This window comes from Asterias amurensis, chromosome 4 (genome assembly GCF_032118995.1).
Source record: "Asterias amurensis chromosome 4, ASM3211899v1".
Lineage (NCBI taxonomy): Eukaryota > Metazoa > Echinodermata > Asteroidea > Forcipulatida > Asteriidae > Asterias > Asterias amurensis.
Window position 1 is genome coordinate 8,930,462 of NC_092651.1, and position 17,074 is coordinate 8,947,535.

Sequence of the window (17,074 nt, forward strand, 5' to 3'; positions counted from 1 at the left end):
GCAGCTAAGAGCTGAATTGCGAAGAACGCGGCTACGACGTGTTCGAGAAGCATGCATGCAGGGGCGCCTTTGGCTGCCAGCCACATCAACCCATCCATGACCACGGAGCACAGCCAGAGATCGGAAGTGTTTGATTATCCCAAAGGAGGAAAACCAGTCGGTCTGGGAAAACCCTCGTGGCACTGCAAAGAGCCAACGCACAACTCAACTCACTTGTGGCCCTGGCCGGGTATCGAACCAGGGTCATCTTGGTAAGAGCTGAGCGCTTTACACAACAAGCCAACCATGCCAAGTCTTGATGTAACTAATCGGTCACAAAGGTCCCCTTATAGGTCCAAAGAATAATAACACAGTTCATACTGACTTAGTTCCCAAAGTCATAAAACATAGTTCTTATGCCCCCGCCCCCCGATGTCCTCCTATCATTAAGGGTGGCATGGTTGGCTTGTGATTAAAGCGCTCAGCTCTCATCAAGGTGACCCTGGTTCGAAACCCGGCCAGGGCCATATGTAAGTTAAGTTGTGCGTTGGTTCTCTGCTGTGCCATGGGGGATTTCCAGACCATCCGGTTCTCCTCCCTCGCGAAAAATCAAACACATTCGATCTCTGGCTGTGCTCCGTGGTCATGGATGGGTTGATGAGGCTGGCTGCCAAAGGCGCCCTTGCATGCCTGCTTCTCGAACACGTTGTAGCCGCGTCCTTCACAATTCAGCTCTCAGCTGCGAGAAAGGATGATTTAGCCCCCCAAACTTATTATAAAATATTATATTACAGTTCACGCTACCTGAGCTCCCGAGGTTTTCACGGGTGAGTTCTGAGAGTTATCGTACAAACACACAATCAATAGATTCATCATACCTACTGCACTTCTTTGTCTTAAATATCATCAGTTATCATTCTGATGTTTCTCATACCAGTTACATTGGTCTGTTTCTAGATGAAGGTTCGGTAGGTCTAGTCCCTTGATGGTGTACACTTCTTGTTCTGTTATCATCGGTTTTCAAGTCTACCTTACATTTCATTACCACAATTTCATGCAATTCTAATCACAAAATCTTCCGTCTTATTTCCTATCTACCGATCTCATCATCTTTAGAGAAGTTCTTTGTGTGCTCTTGGCAGCATCTTTAGCTGAGCTTGTTGGTTTAAATGGCACAAAACCAAGGCACGGGTCGCAACACCAACTCCGGTGAATTGTTGCCTTCGCTTGTGCTTTGCAATGCAACAATCACTGCGATTTGGTATACTTGCAAGACTTCAATTCCTGCAAGGTTTTAAGTCTGCTTTTCATTTAATTACCATAATTTCATCCAATTCTGATTTCAATATTTTTCGTCTTATTTCTCATCTACGGATCACACTATCTTTGGTGAAGTCCTTAGTGAGTCACAAAACCACGGCACGGGTCGCAACATTTCTGGGGAGACTTTGCGTTACTGCCTACAACTTTGATTTGCCATACTTGTAAAACTTCAACTCTTGCTGGCAAAAAAAAAGTATCTTTGTGTTTCCATTCATTATTGGTTAAAGTTCTTTGGGTTCATATTGATGATCGAGAACCGCTGTGGTTGATTCTAAGGGTGCCGCGAACGGTTTGCCGCTTTAAAAATAAATTAAAAAAACACTAATTTGCTTATGAACAAATTCTGTAGTTTGGGGAAAAATTACAAAATTTCAAAAATGTCGAAGATGCAAACTATTGAAGACTTATAGCAGTACCAAGTGCAACAATTAACTTTCTAAGTCTATTCTACTCCGACTACGTACACATTATTTTCGGAGCAGTCGAAAAAACCTTTTGTTATCACAATTAATTCTCCTAAGCTACTTTCGACGCATTGTATCAACCAATCACAGAGCTCACCAACCATGACGTCACTCTGATTCATTACTCACCAGTCACTGCCGTTTTGTCATTAAAACTATGCAGTATGAATTCATGTGAATATTATTGTGTGATATATTCACATACAATCAGTGTTTCGTTGGTTGACTACTTTTGTACGAATTCGATGGGGCCTATCTACTTTCTAGAAGGCATTGAATTCACAAAGAAGTTGATTTTAAAATGTGCATCAATCTTAACTGCTATGCAGCTAAGTGTGGTGCCACAAACAAATCTCTCTGTGGGCATATTAACAACTCATCTTAGGATAAATCTCACACGGTCTGAACCCTATGGCTCGATTTCACAAAGAGAAAGTTTATTAATTTTAAAATGTGCATCAATCTTAACTGCTATGCAGCTAAGTGTGGTGCCACAACAAAAACCTCTCTGTGTGCTTATTAACAACTCATTTTTCACACTCAAGAGCTAATATTGATCTGAACAGCCTATCAATATAACCTGCTTCAAAGGCGCTGGACACCATTGGTAATTATACTCAAAAATACTTATACGGGTCAAAAACATTGTGAGAAAGGGCTACCGCTAAAATTACGTAGTTTTTGAGTAAGAGGTAATTTCGCACGAAAATAATAAAAGACTTCAGGCCTGAAGTATTTTATTAGGCTTCTCACAGCAAACAAATTTTCTTCTTTCATCATTCTCTTGAAACTGAAATGACCAATTGAGTCTAAATTCCCACTGTTTTTTTTTTAAATTATATTATTGTATGCATATGTTGCGATACAACAAGCGAGAATACTTGTCTTAAAAAAAAGTGTCAAGTGCCTTTATTTGTTCATAGTGTGATGTCACAATAGGCTTTTAAATCACAAATAGTGGCAATATTGACAACATCGTTTTCAGGTGAATCTCACTATTTTGTGAAATCGAGTCCAACAGGTTCATATTACTATAGGGTTGCAAAATTCGGACAACGTTCAAAACCAAAATTCAAAATCAAAATTCAAAATCTAAATCTGTTTTATACCAGCATTTTATATAAATCATGGCTACTTATTTTATAAACAGTACTCGGTAAGCCTTTGGTATCGATGTACACAAATATGTTCTTTTGTATCTCTCATCATGTTGTCCGAAGCTTTGATATTGTAAGGATGTTTCTACACATCAAGCTTAACTATCAGGTTTTTTTTTTGTAAAATAAACTATTAAATACAAACAATTATATATACAAACAAACAACCTTTGTGTCTGTGGTTAATTTGTGTGTCCTAATGTCGTAACTAATCACGATACAGTCGACGGTGCTACCAGTGAAGTGGCTTGTTATTGTTAGGTTTATTGTTATTGTAGCAGGAGATGCTACCAACGCACCCCCCCCCCCCCGGATATTCTGTATGTCGTGCCCCCCGTCCCCCCCAAAAAAAAGGTCTAGGTCTAGGTCAAAAGTCATGAACCAAACTGCTTAACATAAGTAAGACCGATGGAAAGGTGTATGTTACACATGAATAACTAAATTTATATTTAAAAAAAACTTCGACACTTGTTTCATGGAGCAAAGTAAGCTACAGGTATAGGACACATTAAACATTGTGTGGGTTTTGTACTTGAAAATCATTGCACAAGTTGATTCACCACAATGAGATGGCATGCCCATTTTTAATTAGAAAACGGAAAACGTGTAATTCTATTCTGTATTTCTATTATATTCTGCGATTTGATAACGCCGAAATGATAAAGTATGTAGAAAGTAAAAGAAATGGTGTTGTCTACCACAACGTGGTGTCTCAACAACAACAAACTTGCCCGCAGACGACAATACACGAGACTGGCCTTTTTACAACGCATGAGGACGCTATGCTACTTACTTATAAACAACAACACGTTCGTTCACGGTTTTTATGCTTCCTTACAGAACTTGAAAGCACTGAACTTTCATGGAATTTAAGCTAGCAAGCGACGGAAAGGAAATAGTACAGAACATTTTAGCAATAATAAAAACCTCAAACAAGACGCACGTACCTTATTTTGAGAAGTCTTTAGCACAACCACACGTGTTCCTTGCGACTTCTTGAAAACTGCACACAAAAATGGCGCTGCAGTGTTCCTTGATTTAACGCCTTGGGTTACCACGTACCAGTTGTCAGGGGACCAGTCTATGAGACAAGCCACGCATGGAGTGTACACAATACATGGTTTTGGCAGAGTACAGTGTATAGTCACAGTATTATGACATTGATATTTTGCTAAACTGATTGGTCGATTTGATTTTAAATTAGACTCGAAATTCGTTTCCAAATGCGTTTTCGAAATTCGTTTTAAAATAATTATACAAGTTATAGTATTAGAAGTTATTTTGTGTGAAAAATATATTTATTTCAAGTAAGGCCCATCTTTCGACTTAGAAACTTCCATGAACATTTAATCTATAGCAAAGGGAGTTCGGGGAGGGGATGGTGCCGGTCGACATAATGGATTGGAATATTTATTCTAATTGTCATGAAGCTCCGATGTGCAAATCCAGTCAGTCTACATTGACTTTTATAACGGGGCACTAGGGCCATCAGAGACAATGGCCTCCGTGTTATTCCTGGGATATGGTATTAAAAGGACAAATTGAACATAAGAACTTAAAGAGATCGTTCTATGGCAACTTTTCATAAAACAAAACTATCCGGGCCCCAGATAATTTAGAAGACGGGAACAGACAAAACTTCAAATCTTTGCAAAAAGACCTATCCACTGAGGCAAGTTTGTTGTCACTAATATTAAAAAGCCGCGATACATTGCACGAGCAGTAAACGGGCCTTGTTAACTGGCACTGGCAGGTATCGACCGAAGATCAGGACCCAATTTCAACAAACTGTTAAGCAGAAAATACTGCTCAAAAACGTCTTTGTAGCAAACAATAAGTGATGCACCAACTGAATATAAACTTTATGAATCTTGGGCTGGTAACAAATCTGCTAATCAAGATTTCTTTGTGCTAAGCAATTTTTGTGCATACTTGCTTTCTGAAATTGTGCCCAGGGCTAACATCTTTCTGAACCTTGAGAATGAGGTCGTCACTCGTCAGTGGAATTTCAAGCGAGACTCCCTCGCTCCGCCTTAATTATTCTTCATGCCCCCGTTCCAAACTGTCGGGCTACACCCGTGCATGCAGTCAGGACCATCAGAGATGACAACTTTGCTTTTGAGTCACCACTTAGAGCCCCCATTATAGCGCAACCAGTGTTTGTCCGCCTTATACGCACCATCAATGGACCCAGACTGAGGCTGGGGTAAAAACTTGTCTAGTCCCTAGGCACCGGTGTGGCAGGAGATTCTAGGTGCCCCCCCCCCCCCACCCTTCCCGGAGATTCTGTCCCCCACATGGCTAACTGTGTACTAACTATTTATGATAGCGCCCTCTTTAGAAACATCCTCCTTCACCCCCATGTTAATTTCCCATATGGGGGACATCAATTTCCGGCGGAACGATTTCCCAAGGACACTAGTTCGCTCGTCCCCAGTGCATTGCCTTATAGACCTACAAGCCGCTGGGGCCGAGTGAAGGACACCGGTTCGCCCGTCCCCAGCGCCTTGCTTTAACCAAAGGCGCTGGGATGGGCAAACGTATCATGCACTGTCATTGGATTAATACTGCGCAGTCCCATCATGCATCACACTCAACACTGCACCATATTTCTATGCACTGCATACATGACGTACTTCCTTAACAAGAATCTGTGCAAGCGATTAGCCCATCCCAGCGGTCCTGGATAGACTGGCCGCTGGGGCCGAGCGAAGGACACCGGCGGCTCACGGTGCAGAAGTCGAGCGCCCTCTTTTGTTGACATTAAAGCTTTGGCAACTGCTGACGTTCTGAGCTACTGTTCGTTTAAACGTAACCATGGATTTGTAAGTTACCGTTACCCATGGTAACACAAGTCAACAAAAGTAAACATATGCTGGTATTTTCGAGACAAAGACAATATTTTCTTAAGTAACAAATGAGTGTAAAACTATCACTTAAACATATCTCCATACAGGCCAACATTTTGTAGTTACTACTCATTTTATTTTTTTTTTAAATACCTTTTCATCTGTTGGTGTTTATTTGCAAGTGTCCGTATTATTAGAAAACACCCTTCAGAAAAACGTCAATTTGCGAGTGATTCGTAACAAAAACATCTCTAAGATGACATCGCTACTTGGTGAAATTATTACCGGTCATGTATTGGAAACTACGGGGAATGGAAACAATTCACTCTTTAAAACACACAAGGTTGTATCATAACGATTACTTAAGGTGAGTTTTTATTAAATACTATTTAATGCTGTCTGACCATTGTGTCTCTAATCAACAGAATACTAAAAATCTGCTTAAACCGAAATCTCAGAACAGAACAAAGAAACTGTTAATTACAAACTTCTAGAAATTGAAAAAAAATTATAAGCACAATCAAAATTGCTAATTAATTTATGAATAAACGGCACAAGCTGCCAATTTGTGAAGAAAACAGCACAGTATTTTTACAACATTTAGCAACATTATTAAATTGTAATTCACACTACTTTGCGTGAGATTTTATCACAATCTACAGCAACATTTTGTTTCAATATTTTATAACTCAACAATAATAAATTGATTTATTTCCCTTCTCTCTAAACATAAAACTGATTGGATATGTTGTACAAGTTTGCTTCTTGAATTAGCTCAAGAAAATGATTTCCTTCGGAAGCCATCAATATTGACATCAACGAATCTGGAAAGATTTTATTGAAACACGAGTGTGATTGAACCAGTGATTGTCATTACTGATGAGAATGTCCAGTAAACGTGGTTGACGTAATTGGGAATAAAAATCATAATTTCTAGCAAACTTATTCAGGAGATTCCCATTATAGATAAAATTTGCATGAATATTATTGTTAATGTGTCTATGTCAAGATTTTGTTTAGTGTTGCATTGATAGCCGTTCCGCATTTGGCCGACAACAACTGCGGCGTTAACGTCGCAAACGGAATGTGTCAACAGACCATAGTATGAAGGATCCGACACCGGCGGCCATTTTGAAAGAATCCGGCCAAAGAGGGCGCCTTCAAAGAAATGCCTTCCAGACCGGATATACCGGTTCCAAAGCCAGTTAATCCATGTACATGTATGTGTACATGTACATGTTTGTGTACATGTACCTCACAGTTCATCACATGCGAATGTACTTCATGGACACCTCATAGGTCAACGCCAGCACAGAAAAATACACTACATGCACCCCTCCTCTCCAATGAAACACACCCCTCCTCTCCAATGAAACACCCCCCCCCTCCAATGAATCACCCCTCCCTCACTAAGGGGGTTTAGATCAGTCATACACGTCGACAGAAGGGGGTCACCTACTTAAAGCGCTGAATGATTTACTACCTCAAACAAGGGGGTCGATGATAGAAATCCCAACCTACGAAATAATACTTGAAAGTAACGAAGGGACGAGCTTACTCCAATTTCATGCAGCTGTTTAAGCAGAAAATATTGGGAACATATTGTGTGGCTGTTTTCTAAAACTTTTGAGGCGAAAATAAACAGGATACCAGGCATAGTTGGTACAGTTAGTAAACGATTTTAGCTGGTTTAACCTTAATCTGATAACTCAAATATTGGATTTGCGTTTTTGTGCTTAGCGGCAGCTCTATGAGATATGCTTTATTTTATTTTATGTGAACCATAGCAGTTGGGAATAATTCAAGTATCTTATACCCAAGTACAAAATAATTAACAACTCATGTGAATAGCATTCATCAACTAGGAAACACATGGCTACAGTACAAGTACAAACTATGGAAATTGTTGATCGATTTGGTTGGCCGAGTTCTCAAGACAAAATAAACCGAACGAGGTTTTCATTTTGAATGATGAAGGCACACGGTTTAATCAGGCTATGTTTCGATTAGGCACATCGAAACTTCTTATAAAAACGGATTTCTAATGACATTTTCATTTAATGCATTGACACGATTAAAAATGTTTCGCACAGCAAAATTCTTCAGTACATGAGGTATTAGTATACAAGAGCTCAAAGAATAAATTAGCAACCGTGAGCATTTACTCTGAATCAATTGCCCTATCTAGATGATAGATCAAAAGTCGGATCAAAAGTTGCTGTGCACAAAGCGTACACAGCCAAATAAAGCCCCCTTAACAACTTTTGTTCGAAAAAGCGGACAACCGTTACAATAATATTTGTAACTTTAACTGGGAGAAAAAACCACCCCTTTTAACACGGGTGACCTTTAAGTTCCCCTTACTCCTTTCTTCAATTCTAACAGCAGGTCATTAACCCATCATAAGCTTCCGTTTGAACCTTTAAAACTACATCAGAGACGGATGCAGTCCTGCCTACATACCGCAGGGGAAATACTGTTTTTGACTTGGCCATTAGACTAAGAACAAAATGTTGGCTAAGAAAGACACACAACCTGATGCCAACTGTTTGAAACTTAAAGATCTTGTTGAACCATACGATCTTCAAAACTAAGGTTTCAGATAATCTTCAATTTTGACCCTCGCCTTTGGGCCGACATCTGATCTTCACAGCCTAACTGAAACTGTGTCTTGAATAGTTATACGGTCCAAGTGACAACAAACGTTTTTAAAAAGGGAGAACATTTGCGACCAAATAAGATTCCCTGTGTTAACGGACTACCCCTATAGGGGTATATTAGGGTGTAATTCCCGAGATGAGTTTGCACCCTTGTTTGGGCCATACTACAGATTACAGCACGTTGTACTATGGCCCATTGTGGACTGGTTCAACACAAGCCCACATTAGGGTTGTATACACTATCATGGTGCAAAAAATATATCTCTTTCTGAAACACACAACGTGACTGTTACAACTTAATGCATAACTGCTAAATCATTCTGTACCATAAATAAAAGAGAAACTGCAAATCAAAACCGAACTACAAAAGGCAACACAAAGTTCAAACAAAACAACACATTCTTACTACTCCATGCTACAGCGAAGTATAAAGAAAGTTACTCGGGTCATTAGAATGCAGCAAGAGGGCGCCGTTTAGGCCATTTGATCAACCTCAAACTTTAACGGTACAACTGCCAGGACAACACCTGATCAAAATCAGAAAAAACAGTTTGCTTCGTCTTTGGTACTACAAGAGACGCCTTAGAAGTAAATCTCTTTCGACGCCATTTTAAAAGTTAAGGCAGCAGTGGCTGAGTTTATATTCTCTGTTACCATTTTGAAGATATTCTACCGTTCTCTCTCGTAAACTATAGACCATGTAAACATTAGTTTACAAAAAGAGTGACGTTGTACATTCCATGGCGTTTCCTAGCAGGCAAGATACTACATGTGTTGGGGATATCACATTGTTGTATCATAATTTCCACAGAAATCCATAAGTTATTAAAATCACAACTGTGCAACAGATAATCGATGTGCCCGCTTTCTTTATATAAAATGTTGATACTTTTACAGTGCACTCTCCTTAAATGAAAGATTTGAAAGTTTTCTTCCATTGTGTGTGTTTACAAAATCGTGCCTGCAGGAATTCCTGGCTCTAAGACTGTGACGTCACATGTTACACGGTCAGTTTCCGGAGACTCAATTCAATCGTCCAAGTTCAGCACTTGTTGCCGGCGAAGGGATTGCTCAATCATAATCCACACGACGCCATTATTTTAAGTCACCAGAGGATTAAGGCTCCATGTGGATTAACCCCACAGCTGACACAGAAGTGACCCGTCAACCGTTGCTACAAGCCCCGGTGCTTCCACGTCGGCTTCACGGTCAATTCCAAACAACTTCCCGGGACCAGAAGGGCCTTCCTTGTTGTTCCGCATGAATGGATTGGGCAGACCTGGAATATACACACAGGCCACTCAGGTCATAGCCTATGTTGCCCCTGGTCTTGGCCTTGATGTCCCTTAAAAAGTTTCCCATTGACTTTAAGATTTTCCAATGGAAGTGCCTTTCGCAAAGTGAAATGGCCTTGCCCTTTCAATTGTGGAATTCAAGGCCCGAAAGGATGCCTCGCTATGAGTGATCGCTTCCTCTAGGTATCACATCATTATCAATCTCGTTACCAATGAGGTCCTCCTCCTCAAACTCGTTCTCAGGTTGATTATGTTTTAAGTAGTACTGCTTCGGAGGCGCATAGCCAAACGTAATGAAGTCCAATATGAACTTGTCCACGAACTGTTGAATGTACACGGGGTCGACGTCCTTGATGAGGTTCTGCATCTTCTCCTCGGTTGTCGGGTTGTACCAGTCCTGCCGACGCGGGAAGTACGCTCCGGTGTCCCCCTTGATCTTGTCCAGCACAAAGTCCGCATCTGCGTTCAGCTGCTCAAAGGAGCCCACAAAGTCATACTGCATGGCACATGGATGGCATAGTAGATGCATGGGCTTCCAATGCTGGTCCATGGTCCTAGTCCGGGAATCAATAACAAATCTTATAAACTCCTCTAAGGTAATATTGTTGCTTTTCCCATCCCATTCCCCCCTGTAGCGGTGTATAATTCTAGGAGCGTATCTGTCTTTGTATTGGCTGAGCGCCACCTCCCCAAATTTGTTCCTGTACGCCGATAACAGTCTCTCCATTGGATTACGGACGAACATGAATTTGTAGTAATTCTTAATTCTATAGTTGATCTCCTTCTCGGAAAAGCTGTCCAAAAACACCAGTCCGTTCTTGTGGTCCATCTTCAGCCTGGTACCAATGTCGTCGATGGTACCCTGCATGAACTTGATGACGCGCTTCCAGTTAGAGCACGCCACCTTCGGCACGTAGCAGTAAAGGAACTTGCGTTTGTCGTCCACAATGATCTGACGCGCCAGTAGGTCCCGCTGGCTGCGGTCCAGCATGCTCACGTCGTTCACTTCCTCGGCACGGCATATGGACTGCAAGGTGTGATTCCGAATGGACCTGGTGATCTGGAAAACAAAGTTTCAAATACAAAGTGAAAATTAATGTTGAAACCATAAACCTATGTGGGACTGGGGGCACCGGTTATTGCTTCTTTCATACAAACCAAGTACCAATCACCAGGTACCAATAACTAAGTACCAATCAGCACACACAAAGTACCAGGCACCAATCACCATGTACCAATCACAAGGTACCAATCACCATCTACCAATCATCAGGTACCAATCACCAGGTGCCAAGTACAAAATAACAGGTACCAAATACCAGGTAAAGAGTACCAGGTACAGAGTACCAGGTACCAATCACCAGGTACCAATCATCAAGTACCAACCACCAGATACCAATCACCAGGTACCAATCACCAGGTACCAAGTACAAAACAACAAGTACCAAATACCAGGTAAAGAGTACCAGGTACAGAGTACCAGGTACCAATTACCAGGTACCAATCATCAGGTACCAACCACCATGTACCAACCACCAGGTACCAATCACCGTGTACCAATCAACAGGTACCAACAAGTCACCCTGTACCAAGTGCAAAGTACCCAGCACGAAAATATCAAGTAGAAGGTTGCCTTAATGGTGAAACAACTTTTGTACCTAAAATAGCTCCACAAATGCGATCTCCGTTCCCACATGCAAAAACTTCCGACCCAATAACTTGTTCTAATGATAAGAATGTTAACGTTAACGTGTAGATAGCCCCTTCCTGCTTATTTTCCTTCCCCCAAGGCCACATCTCACGCCATGTGATTGCAATATCACCCCCTCCCTCACCCCAACCATACCAATCTTATAGAGAAGACAACTGTGTGCGTTAATTTAATAAAACTGTCCGGAAATCCAGGGCGGTCTCCGTCTTTGATGAGGCTGGCAACAGTTTTGCTTTATAATGACGTCGTTATAAAGGTATATTGTACACTATGAGTATTGTACATGTACATCATATTCAGTGTGTTGGCAAAGGCACGGCTACTGATGTGATTACTCTCTTTGAATCAAGATAATGTACGTCAATTGTGAATGTTTAAAAACAAACATCTGCTCTTGATATCCATTTATTCTATTAAACTGCCTATAGATATGGTAAACCTTCAATATGTTGCAAAACTTCTGCTGCTGATTAGCTTCCTTTTGTGAGTGAAGGAATGAAAATCCTTGTTCATTTATGAGAAGCAATAAGGTAATAACAATAATATGGATTAATAACGCGCACTTTTCCCAGAAAACCGGTGAAGGCGTGTACACAAAATGAAAACATGATAGGTACAGTAAAGCATTCCTATTGTTGTAAGCTGTTGTTGTGAAAGTGCTTTATATTATACTTTCGACAAAGCTCATGTAATTCTAATCGAGTAAGTTTGTATTGCCATCAATTTCAAAACTAACTATCAGACGTATAGGTGCCTAGGGCCTACATTCCCTGTCGGGGAACACGCTCCGTCATCGTTAGTCATGTTGGCAAAGTTACAACCCATTCCCATCGACTAAAGAGTTTGTTTGGTTGCTGCATGGCTACAGTCACTCACTGGTTTGAATCAAGATGAGGTACGCCAAACAAACAAAACAGGTACTTCAGACGGAATGAGTTTTATGTACAGTTAGTGCCACATTAACCAGTATGTTCTATTTTCAATTTGTGAAGGTCTTTCAACGCATTACTCCATGAAGGAAGCAAAAGACTGCGATAGACACCATTGCTCCAAATCGTCTAGAAAACTTGTCCAAGGTCTTCTAGATCAGACAGTTGTACTGTATTACTAATATCGGTCTTAACAGGAAGTCTCGATGAGGAAACGAACGTCTCGAGGGTCTTCAAGATTGCGAAGGCCAGACCCCCCCTCCCTAAACCACACAATTCAGAGTTTATTGCTGTCTCCATCTACACGTTATAATCACATGTGCATACAGCTGGCTCTCACAGGGAGGGGTAGGGTAGTTCTCGGATGAGGCCGTTGACCTATTTCCATGGGTTGTTTTCGCTCTCCGAAATGGACTGGAACTAACATAGGACTGATTCGTTTTTGAAAGGGCAAGGGTATCAAGGCCATTTATCCTTATTAAAGGGCACCCTATGATGAGAAAAATGTAATTCTTCTTAAGAATATCAAGGGCACCAAGGCAATGGCCAAGGGGCATGGAGGTAATCGCCGTCGTTGCCTCCTTGAAGTATCAGTCAGTCATTGTTAGGTTGGTACAAATAATCGTTCAACTGGATTGTGCACGTGTTTCAATTTTTTTTAAACACATGAGACTGCTTATTTTGATGAAAGTTACAACAAAGTACACCAAAAACAACAACAACAACAACAACAACAACAACAACAACAGTCACGGCGCCGCAAGCCAACTCATATTTTTCAGCCTATCTCGCTTTGGGTAATGACGCCTAACATTGTTATCAGCTAGCCATACTTGACCATCCTATCTGAAAATCAACGCATTAGGGGTTGTCAAAAGTTCAAACATTTTCAGAGGCACTGCCTATACAGATAAAGCTACTTTACAATCCAGTAAACTTGTTTGAGGTATGGCTTATATGAAGCTCCCTGATGAAGAGTGTACAATTTTCATCATAGAAAACGTTTGAGTTGGTAGTTTGAAAATGAAGTCCTTGACAACTTCAATTGACCTGCATAATTGATACCCATTGCACGCTGAGACATTCATCATCATCATGCTCATGAGTGACTTAGTCCCTGACAAAAACTCCGAAGCTTTTCCCTGGCTGGGGAAATCTCTCACCCTACACCTATGACAGGGCGACACAGTTCCATTAAGGGTCAAACATTCACGCAAAGGCATTGCGTGAATCACTACGGTAACCATACAAATGAAACAATTTTAGTTCAAGATAAATGACAAGACTACAGGCTTCGTTCGCAGTACAAATTGTACTGAGAAATATTAATTCTTGAAAAACACCATTGGCTTCCAAACAGTTCCTTATTTCAGTTGCCCCAAATCAAAATAGCTACACTCTTCATGGACAAAAAAGTGCAGGTCAAAAAATGCACTAAGTAAAAAGCATACAAAGCCACTTGGAATTCCTATATCGATGGATTAACACACATTTTTTTAAAAAGGTGAACAACGCATGCTTTTTCAACCCACTGTTTTGTTCAAAAAAGAGTAAAATGCCACCATTTCAGTTGAGTGTTTTGGGAATAATAGAAAAGCGAGCGATAACACTATTTATTGTTTTGACTTGTCAGCTGTTTCCGGGGATCTTTACAAGCTTTTGACATTTTACGTTCAAGAAAAATAAATCATACTTGAGACTGGTGTACTGCTTGTGTTCATTTTGAAATCAGATTTCCTCTGGAAAAAAAATACAACAAAAGCCAAAAAAGACCTGAGGGCACTGTTTTGGGTCTTTTCTTAAGTTGGGTATAAATCATAGGCGATGAAACGTCCAACTGATAAACGATGCAATTTAGATTGAATGAAATGGACAATGAAGAAAAGAAATGCCTTCGCTAGAACCGGCATGCCTTGGGGAAAAAGCTCGACACTACAGTTCAATCCAATCGCGAGTTTTGTTAAGGAATTCAATTATTTCAAACTGACAGTTTATATGGTGTTGGCGTCTTTCGTGAAAACGATGCGCAACGGTTTTTAATAATATACCGGTCAGTTGTCGATTGTCAGTCACTGTTTACTTAAAACGTGATAAGATTGATCGTCGATGTTATGTTCGATCAAAAAGAAAAAGTATTATCAAAACTGGTGCTTAAAGGCAGTGGACACTATTGGTAATTGTCAAAGACCAGTCTTCTCACTTGTTGTATCTCAACATATGCATAAAATAACAAACCTGTGAAAATTTGAGCTCAATCGGTCATCGAACGTCCAAGATAATAATGAAAGAAAAAATACCCTTGTCACACGAAGTTGTGTGCGTTTAGATGGTTGATTTCGAGACCTCAAGTTCTAAACTTGAGGTCTCGACATCAAATTCGTGGAAAATTACTTCTCTCTCGAAAACTACGTCACTTCAGAGGGAGCTGTTTCTCACAATGTTTTATACCACCAACCTCTCCTCATTACTAGTCACCAAGAAAGGTTTTATGCTAATAATTACTTTGAGTGATTTCCAATAGTGTCCATTGCCTTTAACAATACGGCCGTTTTGGATCATTGAGAAAAGATAGCACAGAATAAAATCAAACAATGCAACCCCACAGTTGTGTAGGCCTATACACATGATATACAAATCTTTGTGTATAAAAAGAGCGACCTTGTGCATTCCAGGCAAAACAGTAAACTTGTCATATTTATGGTAAATTTTAGTGTCTGTCATATATAAATTCAACTTAAATTCAAGAGTTGTAAACAATGCGACAGGACAGGCTCTGAAGCTCATTTTTCATTTAAGAAGTCGATAAAAAAGAACAGTGAAATATCCATACATAGAATCGATGTATTTTTCCATTGGGCTGTGTACAAATTGTGCCTGCAGGATTGTCAAGCCTCTGCAACTCTTTGGTAAACGTGATGTCACAGATCACATGGTCTATATAAATGAACATGCACATGATGGATTACGTAACTTAACATCTAGTCGAAAATACATTTGTACATAACGACATTACTTAGAAGTGAAATGTTTTCACAAAAACCATCAAAGACTGATGTGGGTTTATAATCAATAATGTGTGTTGCCCATGATTTTAAGAGTGATTACCAGACGTATACCTCCCCTTAAACTGGTACACCTAACTACCCACTCCCTTCGAATAAGGTTGTATAGCCGAGTATATTGATGTAACACACTCTATGCCAAGTCCATAACAACAAATGTATCTTACTAAAAGTTCATTGAAAAATATAGACCTATCACTGATACTAATAAGCATGCGGCATGTTAATTACATGTTATTACGATTATCCAGACATCTTGCATGCCATTATAGTCGGCAAATTTCTCATTCTAAAATGTTAAAGCATCTAAATAAAACCAGACAAAGATGGCAGGAATTCGTGGCCTTGTGTGTGATGGGTGACGTCAATCAATTCGTGATGCTGTTCCTTTAAAAAGTTTTCCTCTTTCACTTTGATCTGGACTGGGATCAACTTAATTAATGTTTCAGACAGTTTGGGAAAACGTTATTATGCAAACCCTTGACTATTCCCCTGTTTTATCCGGACAAGATAACCTGATCTATGCATGCTCTACGGGACACGGTGCACGACCATATACTTCAGCCATCGGGAATATCAACACGCATCTTAAAGGCACTGGACACTATTGGTAATTGCCAAAGACCAGTGCTCTCACTTAGTGTTTCTCAACTTCAGAGGGAGCCGTTTTCTCAAAACGTTTTATACTATCAACCTCTCCCTGTTCCTTGTAACCAAATAAGTTTTTGTGCTAATAATTATTTTGAGTAATTACCAAAAGTGTCCACTGCCTGTAAGTATTATATAATACAAACAGATTTGTGTAACCTGTGCATGTTTTGTAAACTTCACAAACTTAAAGCACTCAGTTGCTGAATGCCTTACGACAATTAAGCTAATTAGCCTCAATTTGTCAAGCTCTCCGTGAAAGGATTGGGCCTTATGGGTTCTTAAGGGGGGGGGCGTCCTGATTAGTCTCCATAATTGATCATTACTTGATTATTGATTATTGGTTCTGAATGGTTTACAATCTAAAGCTTCAAATCCTTCCCACGCACACTGTACATGGCGTTATACTACAAACCTCACTCGAGTTGAGATCTATGTATCTCATTGTCACTATGCAAAATTTCAAAGGATATGTAATGTACAAGGTTGTATCTCAACCACGCAAAGTTTCAAATCCTAGTCATGAACATTGTGTGACTGCAAACCTTATAATATTGTACCCCACCCTGCAAAATTTCAAAGTTTTACTAATTTTATGTACACGGACGGTGTTATACAGCAAACCAATACTAGAAAGTATCTCATGCAAAGCTAAAACTCCTACTTGAATCGGCGCCTTTCGAATAAATCTCTCCACATAATCATAATTATGGATCGAAACTGTAAGCACAATTAAAACAACATCTGCTGTTGTTTTCTAACAAAGAGAACAGCACAAATGGAGGACCCACTTTTCCCCAAACCAACAACAAAATTTACACTGTATGGACAATATTGGTTATTGTCAAACACCAATCTTCTAACACGAAGTTGTGTGCTTGATTTCGAGCCCTAAAAAGCTATACAGGTCTCAAAATCAAATTCGTGGAAAATTACCCTTTTTTCTAAAACTACGTTAATTCAGAGGGAACCGTTTCTCACAATGTTTTGTACTATC

At 40.0% G+C, this 17,074-nt stretch overlaps 1 protein-coding gene across 2 annotated transcripts in view; it reads right to left on the minus strand.

Moving 5' to 3' along the window:
- Positions 1–6,002: 6,002 nt before the first annotated feature.
- Positions 6,003–17,074, minus strand: part of LOC139936327 (carbohydrate sulfotransferase 14-like) — a 45,740-nt gene continuing 34,668 nt past the window's right edge. Inside the window, exon 2 of one of the 2 annotated variants that reach the window (XM_071931120.1) lies at positions 6,003–10,787. In XM_071931120.1, coding sequence (XP_071787221.1) covers positions 9,888–10,787 — 900 coding nt within the window. In that variant the 3' untranslated portion in view covers positions 6,003–9,887. The remainder of the gene's footprint in view (positions 10,788–17,074) is intronic. The other variant, XM_071931121.1, reaches the window with a different exon arrangement.